This window comes from Haliotis rubra, unplaced genomic scaffold (genome assembly GCF_003918875.1).
Source record: "Haliotis rubra isolate DU_JTF1 unplaced genomic scaffold, ASM391887v1 Scf1315, whole genome shotgun sequence".
NCBI classification, from domain to species: domain Eukaryota; kingdom Metazoa; phylum Mollusca; class Gastropoda; order Lepetellida; family Haliotidae; genus Haliotis; species Haliotis rubra.
This window is the reverse complement of record NW_025765243.1, coordinates 49,591-69,343: the sequence shown is the minus strand read 5'-3', so window position 1 is coordinate 69,343 and position 19,753 is coordinate 49,591. Positions and strand designations below refer to the sequence as shown.

General features: G+C 39.3%; 2 protein-coding genes across 2 annotated transcripts in view; both read left to right on the top strand.

Annotated features, from left to right (window-relative positions):
* Positions 1-11,074, top strand: part of LOC124267482 (synaptogenesis protein syg-2-like) — a 100,165-nt gene extending 89,091 nt beyond the window's left edge. The window contains exons 9-16 of the mRNA XM_046702397.1: positions 5,784-6,080; positions 7,466-7,771; positions 9,097-9,231; positions 9,473-9,494; positions 9,671-9,714; positions 9,836-9,934; positions 10,148-10,246; positions 10,605-11,074. Coding sequence (XP_046558353.1) covers positions 5,784-6,080; positions 7,466-7,771; positions 9,097-9,231; positions 9,473-9,494; positions 9,671-9,714; positions 9,836-9,934; positions 10,148-10,246; positions 10,605-10,627 — 1,025 coding nt within the window. The 3' untranslated portion in view covers positions 10,628-11,074. The remainder of the gene's footprint in view (positions 1-5,783; positions 6,081-7,465; positions 7,772-9,096; positions 9,232-9,472; positions 9,495-9,670; positions 9,715-9,835; positions 9,935-10,147; positions 10,247-10,604) is intronic.
* The window catches only part of LOC124267486 (nephrin-like), a 32,935-nt gene continuing 15,573 nt past the window's right edge, over positions 2,392-19,753 (top strand). The window contains exons 1-2 of the mRNA XM_046702404.1: positions 2,392-2,468; positions 9,359-9,371. The gene's annotated coding sequence lies outside the window, so the exon portion shown is untranslated. The remainder of the gene's footprint in view (positions 2,469-9,358; positions 9,372-19,753) is intronic.

Below are 19,753 nucleotides of genomic sequence, written 5' to 3'. Positions count from 1 at the left end.
CAATATACTCACAACAGCCATCATCGTCGACGTCACAGAACAAATTGTTTTGTCACGACTCTCATTGTGAAAAGCCTATCCGTATTACCACCACCATCTTGATGTTGGAGGAATATTTCTGCACGTTTCGCAAATAATACTCAGGAATTCGTCCTTTATATCCCTACTTCTTAGTTTTATAACAAGAGCCTCTTGTACACGCCCCAAATTTACATATGAAGTATTTGGAAAGGCAAACCCACAACACCAGGTCGTCCACCTGTGTCAACAACACCTGTCTACAACCAGCAAGTGACCTTGACCTGCAGCTCAACCTCTACCACTGTCCCAGCTGATCATGGTCTGACCTTGACCTACACCTGGCAGCGTGACAACACTGACATCACAGTTACCTCCCCTGGTTCCCCCTACACCTTCGCAGTGAGTTCCCGGGACAGTCACAGGTACAGATGTAGAGCGAGAGAAAGTCAGGGTCTGGAGTCAGAGTGGAGCCAGGTGTACAACATGGAGCCCCAGTGTGAGTACAACATGGACAATACTGATAACTTTAACACTCAGTCAAAAAGCAAAAGTGTAAAACTGCCCGCCTGTATGGGTATGCCAGACACTGACATAAGGAATGATACATGAAGTATTAAGATCACATCTTACAACGGACTTTGAAAGGACATGTAAACAATCACTCGGTCACATCACGTTTCAATCTGCTCTATCCAGACGATTCCATACACCATCAAACGATTGTAATTATGACATATATGTATGTCTTGTTTTAAATCGTCCCACATTACCCTTTATTCCAGACGGCCCCTACCAGATCTCCCTCACCCCCTCCACCTCCTCCTACACTGTGACAGAACACCAGGCTCTTCCATCAATCACATGCTCCGCCCTCTGTAGACCCGGATGTAGCTACAGGTGGTTACACAATGGAACAGCCTTCAGCAGTGGAGCCGTGCTCCAGGGACAAGCTGACAGATCCAAGACAGGCTTCTACAGATGTCAGCCTTCTAATACACACGGGAGTAGTGACAGTGTTACAGTCCGTGTTGATGTTCAATGTAAGTATATAGTCTACACTGGTGACAGTGTTACAGTCAGTGTTGATGTTGAGTGTAAGTATATAGTCTACACTGGTGACAGTGTTACAGTCAGTGTTGATGTTCAGTGTAAGTATATAGTCTACACTGGTGACAGTGTTATAGTCAGTGTTGATGTTCAGTGTAAGTGTATAGTCTACACTGGTGACAGTTTTGATGTTCAGTGTAAGTATATAGTCTACACTGGTGACGGTTTTACAGTCAGTGTTGATGTTCAGTGTAAGTATATAGTCTACACTGGTGACAGTTTTGATGTTCAGTGTAAGTATATAGTCTACACTTGTGGCAGTGTTACAGTAAGTGTTGATGTTCAGTGTAAGTATATAGTCTACACTGGTGACAGTGTTACAGTCAGTGTTGATGTTCAGTGTAAGTATATAGTCTACACTGGTGTCGGTTTTACAGTCAGTGTTGATGTTCAGTGTTAGCATATAGTCTACACTGGTGACAGTGTTGATGTTCAGTGTAAGTATAGAATCTACACTGGTGACGGTTTTACAGTCAGTGTTGATGTTCAGTGTAAGTATATAGTCTACACTGGTGACAGTTTTGATGTTCAGTGTAAGTATATAGTCTACACTTGTGGCAGTGTTACAGTAAGTGTTGATGTTCAGTGTAAGTATATAGTCTACACTGGTGACAGTGTTACAGTCAGTGTTGATGTTCAGTGTAAGTATATAGTCTACACTGGTGTCGGTTTTACAGTCAGTGTTGATGTTCAGTGTTAGCATATAGTCTACACTGGTGACAGTGTTGATGTTCAGTGTAAGTATAGAATCTACACTGGTGACAGTGTTATATTCAGTGTTGATGTTCAGTGTAAGTATATAGTCTACACTGGTGACAGTTTTGATGTTCAGTGTAAGTATATAGTCTACACTTGTGGCAGTGTTACAGTAAGTGTTGATGTTCAGTGTAAGTATATAGTCTACACTGGTGACAGTGTTACAGTCAGTGTTGATGTTCAGTGTAAGTATATAGTCTACACTGGTGTCGGTTTTACAGTCAGTGTTGATGTTCAGTGTTAGCATATAGTCTACACTGGTGACAGTGTTGATGTTCAGTGTAAGTATATAATCTACACTGGTGACAGTGTTATATTCAGTGTTGATGTTCAGTGTAAGTATATAGTCTACACTGGTGACAGTGTTACAGTCAGTGTTGATGTTCAGTGTAAGTGTATAGTGTATATAGTCCTTGTGTGGGGACATCTGTAGTGAGATCTGACTCTGTGGAGGTGACAGTGGCTCTACAGTGTAAGTATTATTGTTAGAATACTGGACACATCTGTGTACAGCTACCAACCCCCTCAGTCCTTGTGTGGGGACATCTGTAGTGAGATCTGACTCTGTGGAGGTGACAGTGGATGTACCATGTAAGTATCCTTGTTAAAGATTAGAACTTCGATCAAGTTTATTTCATTATAGAAGTGCATTATTATTGGGAGTTAAATATATTTTCGAACAGAATTATATAATTTTATAACAGATTTACACATTATTCCGACTAGTCGTTTGTTTCGGGGTACAGTTATATATAGTTCAGGTTGTAGAAGAGATTTCACACTTTAACATAATGCACTAAAAAAACAAACGCCTCAAAACTGTGATAACATGTTTGGAGATGTCTCTTACACGTCTTCAAAATGCCGACAGAAGCATGTTCTTATCACCAACATCTTGGTATACCCATAAAAATGCAAAAGCGATATCGAATAACATTTGTCTCACTTACGATGTCCAAGTGACCTTACCATTCTCATCTAATACTTTGTGCAGATCAGAAGTTATGAGGAATTATCGACTTCCATCCGCAAACCCTCAAGGGGGGTTGAAGTACTGTAAAATTATTGTCCTCCTGAGAGGGTACGTAAGTCCCAAAACTCTCAAAGTAAATTGCAAACTTACCAGGATTTTGAGCGCAGCATTTTTGTGATTCTAATTATGGCTAAATTGTGACTACAATCGTTGGCTCCTGAAGGGATGATGTAAATCCAACTAGGGTTCATGTATCCCATGGTCCCTTGTATGGTGATCAGCCTTCAGTTGTTTACGATCTGTAGCCCGTGTTTTAAACTGTATTGTCTTCTTTAATTGGAATGTTTAAGTTTTTCTCACCAGTTTTATATTTATATATGTGATTCCCTCGTATTTTACTGTCCATCGTCGACAGGTTTTACTCCTCAAAATGTTTTCACTTGTTATTGTATAAATTGTTTTCGTCACGATATGGCTGAGATTTTGCCGATGTGACGTTAAATACTAACTCACTTACTCCATCCGCAAAAGTTTAGTCCAATAGAAAAAAGATATAAAGATGTATTAATGAACAAATAAATGAAAAAGTAAAAAGTAAAAATCTTTGCAAGAGGTTTACATGCTTTACATCAAGTGTATAATAAGTTACCGTCTATCATCACGTGATCCAGTGTCCATGAATCATGCTGTGCTACTTTTCTTCCATTTCTAAATACAATATTATTTGTTTATCAAGGTTTACACACAACCCCCATTTCGTCCAACATGTACTAGTATTTGAAACATCTAGCTGTCCTTGCTAGGTCAACCTTGACGTAAAGCTTATCGGCAAATAAGAGTGAGATCAGATCTTCAGTAATTTGGGTAACAAATACACCATGATAACAAGCACTATACATTTCTAGGGCAAACACATTAATACAGGACATAAAGAGGGCATGGATCAAGACGCACGTTGCCTTACCCCACCAGAGGTACTAAAACCCATATCTAGAGCAACCAACCTTTACACCTGCTTTCACTGATCCAAACATACTTTTCAACAGTCTGTACATTTTACCATAACATCCTTTTCCTAAAAGTAAAGATAGCAGTTTTTTCCTGTCAACATAATCAAAAACCTTTCTGAAATCATTGAATGCACAATAGAATTTGCCTTCTGGCTTACAGAGATATTTTGAACATAATGCCTGTAACATATATATATGGTCAGTGGTAGAGTGTGGGTACATCTGTAGTGAGACCTAAGATCTTACTCCGTGAAGATGTCATTCACGATAGGGTATTTTAATTGATGATATTTAAAAAGGATACAATGGAAGGACACTCTTTAAAAAAGTATTTCAACTATTTATTGAAAAATCAGAAAACTTTCTCTTGCCCCAAAAAGAAAATGTTTTCACATAACAATATATTTATTTCCAGATGTTGATCTTGATAACATTGACGCAATTTCAGATCCTGCCAGTATAAGTATATTCACGGCCAACTCGCTCAGTGGCTCAGTGACAGTTAACGAGTCTGACCCAGCTACCTTGAGCTGCCAGGTTGACAGTAATCCAAGGTCAGTCATCAGGTTACTGAATGGAACAGAGGAGTTGACAAGGGCAGATAACTCTCTGACAGCAACATACAGACTGGAGTCAGCAGACTGTAGACAAAGAGGGAACTACTCCTGTACTGCCACCAACAACATCGGGGCACCTGTCACCCAGACGGTGGAGCTGCTGGTCAAATGTAAGTATTTCATTTTCAGCAACTGTAGGTGATATGTGTCAAGGCAAAATGTGATTGTCAAGATAACATAATCATAGAGCAATTAAAAGTTTGTATCTATTTAGGTATTATGTGGGGCGATGGGAACAACATCAACAATTTACGACAAGACTGGAGTCGGAAAAACAACATACTTTTGATGCGTTTAAAGCAAGTATATGCTGCTCATATAAGTTCAAATTAGCTTCGAATCTTTACTATTTGTGGTAAACGAGCGTGAGGGAGGGAGCGTCGGCCAAATGTTTGGCCAGCCTAAAGTGAAACATGGCTTGAACATTTAACGCACTTCTCAAAGGCATGAGGTTCAAACCTAGAATCATAATAGTGATGATCCCAGAATTCCAGAACGTTCCTAGAATTGGAGCGCCAAAACTTCCAGAGTAATGCGAATGCTGTTTGAATAGTCTATCAATTCCAATTATTCAAAGTGAGTGAGTGAGTGAGTTAATATTTAACGTCATATCGGCAATATCTCAGCCATATCGTGACGAAAGCAATTTATAAAATAAATAATGAATACGTTTTAGAGAGTATATCCTGTCGCCGATGGATTTAAAAAATACTAGAATATAACATATAGGAACATAAAACTAGCATGTGAAGCTAAAAGACTTTATTTAAAGAAGACAATACAATATAAAACACGGGCTATAGATCGCCAACAACTGAAGAGAGATCACCATCCTAGGAACCATGGGAACTTACATTATTTTGCTACCTGCATGGACCCCAGCTGGATCCAACTATTCAAAGAAATATGTTAAATGGAATCATATCCTAAACGATATCATATCAGACCATTTATACGTCTCTGTCTGAAATTGTCATTTGAGTCACTTTGTGCTCTATGATTCTAAGGTGACAATATCGGTTTTACCAGAAGTTGAGATATTTTATACGAATATGATAATATATAATACAGAAACTAAACGACATTTTCAACTGGAACTTAAACATGTGAAACAAACTTAATGTAGGCCACCATGACTTAATATTATGCTTTTAGATAACTCATTAATGAGTTTACCAGAAAAACCAGTCAGAACGTGGTTATTTTATATTTGTTTTAGAGAAAGACGACACAATTAGGGCTTATCCAGCTAAAGCTGTTGGGGTTGTGATAATATCTTATACTCTTTCGTCTGGTCAGGTTCTCCACGACTTGACGACTCAGTGTCCCAGCAACTCAAGTTCGCCACTACACTGGGTGGTGACGTGACTGTGTCTGTGTCAGTCCTGGCCTACCCTCTTCCTACATTCACCTGGAGTAAACCCAACAGCACCAGCCAGGACCTCACTGGTTCCTCCAGCCCTGTCTCAGACATCTCAGTCACTGCCAGACTACACCTTACTAACCTCCAGCAACAGGACTTCGGTGACTACAGTCTGACAGTGGACAATGGACTTGGGGGGTTAGTGACATACACACTCGACATTTTGTCTGAAGGTGAGAGTCTCTTGCTAACCTCCAACTGTAGGACTCACGGTAGACATCGGTGAAGGTGAAACAGTCAGAACAGGGTCTGAAGCTGAGTGTTGAATGGCCTCATCAGACTAATCCGGATTACTGTTCATGGATAACAGATAATCCAACTACTGACCCATAGTACATTCCTCAATGTCTTCATTATCATGACTCAGAAAGAGGAAATCAAATGGCACGGTATCCTGAATATCCGCCTTGGAGTTAAACATTCAAATACGGCAGGATAACACGGCGCCTCTTAGTCATATCTTGGTCTTGCCATGATTGCAAACGCTACAAGACAGTAAAGATTCCTAGCATTCTCCCAAAATGCTTACAACACAAAGATAAATTGTCACTTCCATTATGTGCATGTGCAAAATTTGAAAAACACACACGTGAAAATATGCAATTACAAATATTATTTAAACATATGAACCTCTTTGTTTTATGATTATATGGCACAGTCTGTTCATACTCATCTTTTGACTGGAAGACACTTTATCTAGTTGTAACCTGTCATGCGATCACAACATATCTGACTTCTGTATGTAACATAGTATATTTAGCTGGGAAAACTCATACACTTACATAGTGTATTCGATATCTATGCATTACCATTTTGTGTATCATATATGTGTTTAGCACTGTATACGTAATAGCGATGTAAACATGCACTACTAATGACGCAGAACACGGACGGGTTGTAAATGAAGGTCATTTCAGTTCAGATTAAATACTTTTCGAATATTCTAAACTCCCAGTACTCCCAACTTCTCATATTAGAAGGAATGACCCACACAACCCTCTGAAAACTAACATAATAATTTGATAATTATTTCAGATATTCCCGCAGGAATGATGCCTAATGTCATTCAGACATTAACCCATCAAACTCATATCAATATTAACTGGTTTCCATTCCATTTATTTAGGTTCATTTTCATTCATCATTGACAACTCGCTATTTTTTCACCGTCAAATATGTAATACATCACGGCATCGATTGACTTTCATATTTGATATTTCTACTAGAAGCCATGTGTGATGCGTGAAACCATTCAATGTATGCATATCGTCACATAGTTCGCCCATCCCTCCATTTGATCTCTGGCAGATAAGATTGCAACATTTCAAATAACTTAGTACATAAGATTCATTCATTGTTGAGAAGGTCACAACAAATGAATAGATAAGTTTGACTTAACTTAACGTTTAATGTTAATGTTGTCATGTTTATTTACAATAAATTGTCAGTTGACATGTTTTCAATGAAACCTTATTGTTCTTCGTTACCGGTTCATTAATTACTTTAACACAACTGCATGCATACAAAAGTGTAGTGTCAGTACATTTTCTGTTTCCAGGACCACCAAGCACCCCAACAAACATCAGTGTCTCGCCGGAAGGTCCCTTCACTCTACATGTTTCCTGGAAGGAGGAGTTCAATGGCGGAGCTACTCAGACATTTACTGTAGAGTACAGCACAGATGAGGAGACCTGGAAGACAGCAGGGAGTCATACGGAGACAGGAAGTGGGAATTACTTAACATCAGCCATCAATGATCTCAACTCTGACACCCTGTACTATGTGAGGGTTGTCGCCAGGAACGAGTTTGGAAGCAGCAGCTACACTGAACATGTGACTGGACTCACGGAGAAGACAGTTATACGTACGTCTCATTTTACATTCAAGCAATAATCTCGGTACACGTAGGTAAAGCTGTTTGTTGCCTCTGTTTCATACATGGTACTTACTCAAGAGGTAATCAATTTTCTTAATGTACTGAAAGAGACTTTATTTGTTAATATTCACTATCGGTGTAATGTTAAAAGCTACACCTATTTGCATGCAGTCCATACTTGGTTGTCTTAGCGACCAGTTTATGTGGCTTGAACGATTCAGTTATGAAGCCCTAATGCTGTCAAAAACTTTGCTTCTTACTGTCCCTTTCAGCCCGTGTAGCGATTTACGTATTGTTTCGGACACCACGACGTTTCTATATAACGTATTTTAATTTTGATATTTCAACATGAAACCTCAAGAACACATGTTGTGTGAGGAGACTAAATTTAAAAGTTTCAATATATCGACATGCTGCAAAGGTATAACTGGAATATTGCAGAGTGTAAATAAAACGAATGATTCACTCACTTGCCTTAACTTATATTTCTTTCATCTAATGATGTGATGATTATACGGATAAATATGAAAGTATGAAAGGCAATGTAAGTACTACTTCAAGTCACTTGAAAGAGACATGGTGTCTCCATTTTCTGTATACTTGTTATTGTTTACAAAATAGCCAGACATACAGACAGTGTAAATCAGTCTTAAACAAGGGTGACGCTGAAACATTTCCAATTTTGTGAAACCTTTGAGAGAACATTTAGCGAGAACACCGGTGATACCAGTTTCGATATCCTTGGTAGCTCTGTGTGCAATAATAGTTCCAAAGAAACCGCTTTGATTTCGCAGCTATTTTTTCAGTCCTCTTGAATTCACAACCGATGTCAGCAATTGACTCTCCCCCGTTATTTGTTTTCTATTATTCGTTATTATCCCGCATAACAATCTCCATCTCAGTTTGTCATTTGGAAGCTACTGCTAATGTGTGACTGCTAAATCCAGACCAACCGGTTAACAATTGTCAAAGATACAAGACCACCCTCTGTAATCTGTCTCTGAATGTTTCCAGTAACAGTAATCGACATTTATGATAGATGTATACAACACATTATAACAAGACTGAAAGCAACCATATTCGACACATTCATTCTATAAGTGGCGGGTGCTACGTGGAGAGCAGAACATACCTACTTTGTCACGAACACCTGGTGTTATCACCGATATTCCCTGCTCCTTCCTTTCCTTTTTGACTACTATTTTTAACGTCCCATGGAATCTGTTTTGGATAAATGGATCTGTTTATCACATGTCCGTATTATGTAGCAATGTAGTATGGCATTGTTTATACGTGGGGTATTTCTGTTTAAGCTCCTGCATCCTCTTTACCATCTGGATTAATAGCAGGAATGACAGTCAGTGTGGTATTGGTCGTCGTCATCGTGGTCGTTGTTGTCGTCATGACCAGGAAAGGATACAGATGCATATTCATATTGCAGAAGACAGGTAGGTCTGCTGTGTTCAGAAAACAATGGCAACACAGGTTTGCATGACACCTCCAAACATATATTATTAAATGTATGAATGAAGACATGTTGCCTAATCACAAATTTGACAACAATAACGTACTAAGGTATAGTATAATGCAGCAACTCACTGGGACACATGTTTACTTTCTCCTTGATACAGAAAATACCTAAATTCCACTGACAAGTTTGTCATGACAACATCTTTGTTATCTCCACAGGCTCAACAGACGCACAGAATGCGTGAGTACAGTTGTACTTGTGAATGTCAACATCTGTAATAGCCTTCCCAATCAATTAGATCTCTTCCTCTTTACACATATCCCCAAACACCTGGGTTCGATTCCAAACATGGTTATGTACGTGTATGCATGTGTAAATTCCATGCCCCTCTAACAGTGTTGTCGTTTCTACTGCAGGTCACAGATCCCCGAAAATAGAGGAGACCAAGTGCATTTCCAAGGTATGACAATATTCAAAGTACGTGCATGTATGATAAAAGAAAAAGGGTTCGATTATTTGCATCGCTGTTGTCAAATAATGCCAAGTTCATCTCCACACGTGTCTGTTTTTCTTCAATATAGATGTTAACCCGTACTCTGGCCTGCAAGATAGAGCGGATGACAAGCAGACGTACACAGAACTGAAGAATTATGAAAATACAGGATTCCGACCTTCTACAGGTATCCAACCTAACTTGTATACATCCCTGGATCCCTAAACTGCATGTGGACTGTTTTGATTTTGACTATACCACCAGATTCTAAAGTGCCAATCAAGCAGTTCATCCATAAAGTAGCATTCCTTTCTTGTCATACCATCGAAGTCTTTAAATTTGCACTGATGGATTCTCAGCAGTCAGGTAGTTACTATAAGCAAGTGGTAATTATTTTCAGACACTGTCAACACCTATGAAGATATCAACCAGACATCAAGACATGGTTATGAACACGACAAGCCTGCCCTGTATGTGAATGCTGATATCAAAGGCAAAGGTATGACTGATGTGGAAACAATCGTTAACGAGAGCAACATAATACAATGCATAGCATGAACATCTCCAAGTAGAACTCCAGGAAACAATAGGCCCCCTCCATCCCCAGCTTCACGTTTGATGAAGTGGTTACAATACATTGTTAGCCATCACAACTTGACAAAGACCTGTCTGTCACTCGATTGTCTGACTCATAACTTAAACATTCCTCTACATAATTATTTGTGCACTGGATATTACCAAACTGGGTCAAGTGCTGTGTATGAATATTGTAATGTTTCTATATAATTATTTGTGCACTGGATATTACCATACTGGAGCAAGAGCTGTGAATGACTATTGTAATGCTTCTGTTTCAGATTCGCCCTATGTGAACACCTGAAACAAATGACTGAAACATCAATATCTCTGACATTATAATCGATGACTCATTCCTCCGTTAATCATACCGTCACTAGAATATTGACAAGGATGGTTGCCCACATACGTTTAGTGGCTTAGGATTACGTGTATATTTTGGTCTCTGTCTCTGTTGTGTTGGTGAAGGTTACATAATAACTCATTTGTGTCTAAGCCACTGGAACCTTTACCGACAAGCTGGAACGTGCTGGTGTGCTGAAACCGAAGCTGCCCAGAAACGTTGTGTGTAGACATCAGTTGAAACGCCAATAAACAGCTAAATGTTTTATATTAAGAAACGCAAAATGACATTTGGAATGTTCACATTCACCAATAAATTCAACATTACACATTCCAGGGCCATACATGATTACATGTACAGACGTGGTTTTGTATGAAAATCAGGTTTTTTTAAAATTAGCACCTATCATCATAAAATCAACATGGATTCCGATCACTGTGTCATTTTTAATGAGTCCAGGGGTCATATGAGTCAGAAAAACTCATGTTGTTCCATCATGGTCACCACGAGAAGTTTTATGTCGTGTTGGAAACTTATCACCGCAAAAATACAGGGGATGCTTAATAAGTTATTTGTGTATAGTTACTCTATGTCAGGTCCATCTGACTGATCCAACTTTAAACGAGTGCCTAGCACTATAACCTAACCACCCTTAAATGAACGCCATATTCATTCTCAACGTCCCTCGTTTACTTTTATGTATGAACAACAGGTATGACCAACGTCATTGACTATATTTATGGCCATCACGAGAACGAAAATGTCAATATGTGCATTGTCAATATATTCAAAGTTAGACTGTATTTATATATTAGTGAATATAATGTAAATATGAGCTACGTTCGTGCCAGAGGTCTAAACATTGACTTAAGTTAGATGCTTAAAAAATGTTGACATGATTTGTTTGATGACCTCAATGTGCGCCTACATTTGTATATTACAGCTAGTAGGCCCTGTCACAAACTGTGTTACTGCACTTTCACGTTCTTTGTCGTACGAGTTCAGTATCAGCTTCAGGCACAACTGACACGTCAAGGTGAATCTTGGTCATTTATGAGTTACATATGTATTAGCTTGAGCACACCGGGAGCGTATCAATAACTGAGTTGAGAGTGGCCGTGCTTTAGACATATTAATAAACTGCAAAGATGTACCGTACCATTAAACACACGTAGGTGATGTTCAGTATTGTAAGATGGTTGGCTAAAAGATCAAAGACGCTGACAATACTTTATCAGGCGATAAAGTGCGCTTTTTTTGGATGACGTCACATTGTATTGACGTCACTACGCCATTCTCGTCTGCCCCCTCGTTACCAAACGTATTCTTGGTAACCTACGCCAGGATGCATGTCAGTTGCAACCCCTCGTAAGCCTTCTACACGGCTGACATCACTGGTGGAAACATTACGTTTCTGATTTTCGACAGATAAAATGTTTCATTTCGACTCATAATTTAACAGCGACACGACAACGTTCGCAATGTTTACCGTGGAATGTGGATAGTCAGCTTCATCTGGATGTACTGATCTAAACTCACGTTGGCCGTAGAAATGCGACGTTCATATTGTCCCATATTGTCCAACATTGGCCCATATGGGTTACGTTAATCAGAGATGTAATAATAAAGACAAGATATTCAACCCGCAATTAAAACGTCATCATATTGCTTATCATGTGTTCTTTTTTTTGGTAAAGTAGAGGACAGACTCGTTAATAGTACAGCGCACCGTAGTTTATTTATTTATTTATTTGGCTATTTATTTATTTATTATTTTGTCTTTATTTTCTGCCTTCGATTATTCGTTGGAAAGTATCAAATTTGGCATCTTAGAAAATAAATACGTTTTTCTCTACCACCATGTATAGTATCATAAAGCACACTTTTGCCCTGAACTATTATAACGTTACAGCATTCGGACGCAAGCGTCCCCGTATTTTAACTGTAATAGTACGTGTGCAAAGGTGTGCTTTATGACACTGTACACGGTGGTACAGCGAACCGTAATTCCTAAATAAGGGTTTCACAACTATTGCCATTGTATGTTCTTAATGGGATGAATAGTTTAGTAATGTGCCCTATTGTGAACGTCATTTATCATGTGAAATCAAACTCATTAATGTCGCATCAATACACCTCAAATCTGAAGACAATCCTAGCCAAACGTCCACAGTCAACGTGGTTCATTCGTTTCCATTCTACGTGTGCGGCAGAGCCCAGTTTGTTGTGTGGTCGGTGGTTGTTGACGATGGAGTACGCTCCGTTGCGGTGGCTGAGCGGGTTAGGCGGCTGACTTTGGGAGGGTGTGCATTCGAATCCCGGATGGGACCCAACCCATAAAGGCACTAGAATGTGTACTTCACTAAGAAAGTGTAATCTCGAATATGAGGTATGCTACATTTGACCACTTTCTAAATGGCATTGTGTAATCGTTGTCTCATTATCTTGGAAAGTAATAGCAGTAGAAATATAATGGGCGATGACGTCTTCCTTGATAGTTACTGTTAATTGTAGGGTTGTGAGGATCTATGTCCAGAGACCCAGTTGTTACTGAAATAGATGAATATTCCACTCTTAGTATTACCCTGCGGCCTAGCTTATCTCTGGCCTGGTTTTAGGCAGTCAATTAAAAAGTTCAATATAATTTTATGGATTAAACTTCTCTTTTAATTTCTCTCACGACGTTTCGAGACTATTCCAGACTTCATCAGGTGAACTGGCAGTTAGGACTATAATGTACAACTTCTAAATGCCACTGAAAGACAATTAAAAAGTTCTTCATATATCTGCTATAAACGACCTCTTCGTATAATTATCATGGAGTATTTACTTAGAGTACATTTTCCAGAACACAATTTGTATGCAAGTATGCATATGTTACCCATGGCTTAAAACATGTAATGGCACATATTTCATTACACAGTATTCACATAATGTACTAACGACGAAAAAAAAGAACTGTGCATAGATACAATTGCATAAAATAAAACTTATTTGAAATGTTAACTCTATAAATGACCCTAAATAAACATGTAGCAAAGCTCTTTACAAGAAATTTGATGTCACGCATCGCGCGTGGCACATGCATATTGTACACAATGAACTTACACATTTTTGCGTGCGTTTTGACAACTGAAGTTGACACATCTGATATTGAAAAGTGAAGAACAGTTAATTATTTTCCAACCTTCGAATGTTGCGGAAAACTCGTTGATTTCAACCTAAACTACGCCAACGTCATGCCACGGCTTACAGAAAACCAGCGTCCTGCGTCGTGGGTATGCTGGAGATTGAAATCATCCAAAATGAAGTGATCAGACATTTTATTGCCCATCGGAACACGATCTCACGATATGGAGACGATTTTAACATAATGAAAACACGAGAGATTTGCCTAGGACCGCCCGTCTACGCGTGACCTCACGTCAACGAGACAACAACTTCTGGCTGAAACAAGCCTGTACAGACTCGACTGAGGGAGCACAACATCGGGCCCGAAAGGCCTGCAGTACGTCCAGTTTTGCTCTAACGTCACCGACTTGGGTGACTTGCCTGGTACATACAGCGTCCACGGTACAGGAGACAATATTGGGATGGCAACTAAGATGGCAGTGCAAGGATGTATAGACGGTGAGGTGAACGGTATGCTGACGCGTGCATTGTTCAACGTCGACAGTTTGTTGGTGTTAGCGTTATGGTATACGAGCCATCAGATCTCATGGTCGGACACAATGAATCTGTACGGACAATGGAATTTAGTGTTGTAATAAAGGCACCTAAATTATATACATTCGTTGACATGATAAGAAGCGGATTTGGAGGTAATTTTGTGTTCTGCTCTTTTTAAATGATCGAAGGGAAAATATTATATTTTCTTAAAGTGACGAACTGTTCTCTTAAAGTGACGAACTGTCTTTCATGTCAAAATATCACAGAGAAACAAACCTATAAATATACAACGGCAACGCCTGACCAATTCCGAAAGAGATGGGTTTGATGCAGAAAAAAGTAAGTGTTGGTCACTGAAAATCTGTGCTAACACCAGATGTTTGCAAAACAATATATGTAGTTTAACTGTTCAAAATCAAAGACGTTGAAACATTAAAATATAACAGTACAGCAGTTACAAGGAGATAAAACTCATCCGTTGATGTCCTTTTCGATTATTGTAAGTAAACTGATATACGTCTTTTCACACTCCAGTCGTCTTTAGTCAGTTCCAGTGGTGGAGCTGTAAGGTTGTTTATTCTCAAAATAAAAACAAATTTTTCATCGTTACTTTAGAAATAGTGCTATACATATATTGTTTGCTGAGATCATTTTCTTGTAAAACATCAAGAAAGAATGTGATTGCATTCCAGCCTCCGACAGCCATTCCAGTCGATGACTGAACCAGTTGTTAAGACTGAACCAGTTGTTAAGACTGAACCAGTTGTTAAGACTGAACCAGTTGTTAAGACAGTTCGCTGTGCAGGGCACCAGAAAACTGTCATCTGAAGTTCGGATCTCAGCACCTTACACATGAATCATTCACGGCTTTACTCCCATGTCAAACCAACGGGCTGTGAAATAACAGAAATATTGTTCAAAGGGACATTAAACGAAACTGGCCCATGCACTCATATCTGTGAATTTGCTCTGCTCTGGGTAGTGTCCCATAGAGTTCAACTTTACAGTATGTAGGCAATATTGCAGATATGCCGCCATGAAGAATAGTAATGCTTTATAAACTATATTTACCTATGTCTAACAGTTAGCTATAGTGGTGGCGGGGAAGCACAGCGGTTAAAACGTTCGCTAGTCACGCTGACAATATTGCTGGAATATTGTCAGCGTGCAAACCTAAACTCACTCACTCATTCAGTTAGATATCAGAACATACCAAACTAGATTAAACACCACTTAATTATGCTAATTAGTTACTTTTATATTTTTCCGGTGTCCACGTCATGCACACCCCCTGGGAAGTAACTGAAATATTGTTGCGTTTTAATAAAATAATGAAAACATAATCACCCACTATCAAACTTTCAGGAAAGTCGGAAATCTGTGATCGTGGGTTTCCAGTCCCTTCTCATCCTGATTGTTGCTTGTCTTGCTGGGGTCCTACCGTATATCCTAGATAAATCGCTCAGGAGTATATTTCTTTACCTTAGTGTTTAGGTACCAAGATAATAATGAGGGAGAACTCCGTGCATTAGAATCAACACGGCGTTCTATGTTCAATCGATCGTGTCGTTCATTTAGATAGTTGTGGTACATCACTATCGCCCCTCACCAATATGAGAGCTAAACTACTGTTCGGAGCAGTGTTCAACATTACTCGTTCACTCAAGATATACATTTAGAAGCTTAGACAGCTTGATGGATTAAGGACGGATGTCAAATAAGGTTTTGCCCTGTCTATAATTGAATCGTTCATACACAGAACATTAAACATCAGATATCCCCGATCGTTTAATTCGCAGACTTAGTGTTTATGCATCTGTAAATGTTCTTCCTAATTTCGATCCATGTGTGCTATATTCCTGAATCTAACAATATCTTTTGTTTCAAATAAATACACACAATTTAACAACTACACAACGAGCGGAATACAAGTCTGTAATCTAACCCACTCAGCCAGCGCGGCATCAATTTCTTGGGTAGATGGCTTTGTGTGCTGCCTGACACTGGGGGTGTGGGTTCGAATCAACAAAAGTACTAGAATTTGCAATTTACTGAGAAAGTGTAATCCCAAACATTACCTATCTTACATTTGGCCTCTCACTAAATGACATTGAGTATTCAATTTGACATATGGGCAGTGGGGTAGCCTAGTGGTTAAAGTGTTCGCTCGTCACGCCGAAGACTCGGGTTCGATTCCCCTCATGGGTACAATGTGTGAAGCCCATACCTGGTGTCCTCCGCCGTGATATTGTTGGAATATTGACAAAAGCAGTGTAAAAGCCAACTCACTCAGTCAATTCTCAGCAGGTATGTACAATGTATATATTTCTTACTACATCACACAGCAGGTATGTACAATGTATATATACTGAACATCATTGAAAACGCACTAATCTAAAATTGTCCATATTTTCATCCAGTTGGATTTCAGCATGACAATGATCAATGAATATAACTAACATGAAGTCGAAGGGCATGTCCAGTTGAAAAAATGCTTTAGAAACAAATTTCTTTCCACAGTATGACTCTCAATTCCAAAATGCATCAACATGCAGCCACGCCATGAAACAAGCGCGAATGTAACTCTGAAATCATACCGACTGTGACATTAAAAGCAGGTGTATGAGAACCGAATATCATTGCTTCACTAACGGTTGTGAAACGAGGACAGAGGTGCCGAGGTTAACACCTCACGAAAGAGAACGTGCACTAGGCATGATTCAGGTTGGCACCAGCAGCAGGGATATTGCTCGACAACTTGGACTTGGCAAATCCACCATCGTTAGGCTTCACAGACGACATCAATAGACAGGCAGCACCCGTGACCTACAATGACCTTGGCAACAACGTGTTACGACGCTCCATCAGGATCGCCATATTGACCATGTCCATATCAGTGATTGCACACTGCCGACTGCCAGGACTGCTGCACCCGTTCAAGGTTGGCGTGGGGGTCATCAGCGCTGACTCCATGCGACGCCGTCGGGCTCTATGCTCGACGTCCTTATGTTGGACCAATTCTGACTGACATACACCGTAATGAGCGTATACAATGGGCTAGCAGGCATTTTCAGTAAAGGTTACAACAATGGCATGGTGTGGTAGTCACTGACGAATCACGTCTTCATCTACGTAATGCTGACGGCCGATTACATTTTTGGCGTAGACGTGGTGAACGTTATGCTGATAAGTGTGTCGTTCAGACGGACCTTTGGGTGGTGGGAGTGTCATGGTCTGGGATGAAATAAATTACAATCACAGCACTGCCTTCATGTCTGTCAAGGGAGAGTTAATGCCCTTTTATTACCGTGAGCAGATACTTCAGAATCACATCGTATCTGTCTTCAATCACCCCCAAGATGTCCATATTTTTCAACAGGACAACGCACGGGCACACACAACAAGACTTTCCATGCAGTATCTGGCCCAGCAACACATCCAGGTTATTCATTGGCCAGCACAGTCTCCAGATGTATCCCCCATGGAGCACTTGTGGGACGAAATTGGTCAAAGTCTTTCGCGGCAACAACAGATGCGAAACATCCGGGAACTTGAGGCTGCACTACTGCAGAAGTGGAATGCCATCCTCAAGAACTCTATTCGGACGCTTATTGACTCAATGAGGAGACGTTGAACTGCATGTGTCAATGCAAATGGCGGTCACACGCGATATTGACTTTTCAATTTGACCCCACGTGTGTTTGATCCTTTCTGACTGTGGAACATTTCAATGAATGAGCGTCTTTTCTATGTTGTTGTTTTTGTCAGTCGTCCATCTGTTATTATCCATTCTATTTCTTACACGTGCTTTTAATAATCTGAACTTATATAAGCGGTGCGTTTTCAATGATGTTCAGTATATTTCTAACTGCATCACACAGCAGGTATGTACAATGTATATATTTCCAACTGCATCACACAGCAGGTATGTACAATGTATATATGTCTAACTGTATCACACAGCAGGTATGTACAATGTATATATGTCTAACTGTATCACACAGCAGGTATGTACAATGTATATATTTCCAACTGCATCACACAGCAGGTATGTACAATGTATATATGTCTAACTGTATCACACAGCAGGTATGTACAATGTATATATTTCCAACTGCATCACACAGCAGGTATGTACAATGTATACATGTCTAACTGTATCACACAGCAGGTATGTACAATGTATATATGTCTAACTGTATCACACAGCAGGTATGTACAATGTATATATGTCTAACTGCATCACACAGCAGGTATGTACAATGTATATATTTCCAACTGCATCACACAGCAGGTATGTACAATGTGTATATGTCTAACTGTATCACACAGCAGGTATGTACAATGTATATATGTCTAACTGTATCACACAGCAAGTATGTACAATGTATATATGTCTAACTGTATCACACAGCAGGTATGTACAATGTATATATTTCAAACTGCATCACACAGCAGGTATGTACAATGTATATATGTCTAACTGTATCACACAGCAGGTATGTACAATGTATATATGTCTAACTGCATCACACAGCAGGTATGTACAATGTATATATTTCTAACTGTATCACACAGCAGGTATGTACAATGTATATATGTCTAACTGTATCACACAGCAGGTATGTACAATGTATATATGTCTAACTGTATCACACAGCAAGTATGTACAATGTATATATTTCCAACTGCATCACACAGCAGATATGTACAATGTATATATTTCTAACTGCATCACAACACATCTACATGACAACTGTGAACGCTATTTCTGCATGCCAGTGTATATGAATATCACACTTAAATGTGTCGATACATTTGTTTACTTCGATTTAATATTTATTGACTGATCACATGCTGTAATCCCGGGGAAATGCAGAGTTGTCTCCCTTAGTTGACAATATGTTCACATTAGTATTACGCGTGTCATATAAACCTGGGACATACGGATTTATAGTGACATCAAAATTAGAGAGTTTTAGCGGTTCAGTTGTATATGTTCAAATCTGGTCTTAGTTTATAAAATGTAAATAGTCATAGACAAGAGATTTCCCTTTGCATTTGTAAAATAGAAAGTGTCGATAAATAAAGACAAAACTAGTATCCCTCAGCTGATTTTGTACCAGTGGGTATTATGCATGGAGTCATCACAGATATCATGACATCCTTACATAGTCAGCTTGTCCTCGGGGTTAACCTCTTTGGTCATGTGGACAAGGCGTCCGACTTTAGATTATATCTCTGCCATTCGTTGATTGCCTTCCCAACAGTCTCTGCACTGCTCTGTCTTCACCACACAGTAAAACATACAGCTACTAGACAGAGATACATTAGCATATCTCATTCATACTAAATACAGTGATAATTCTATCCAAATGAACCTATATTCCAGATCTTACCGAGATGCCACGCATATCC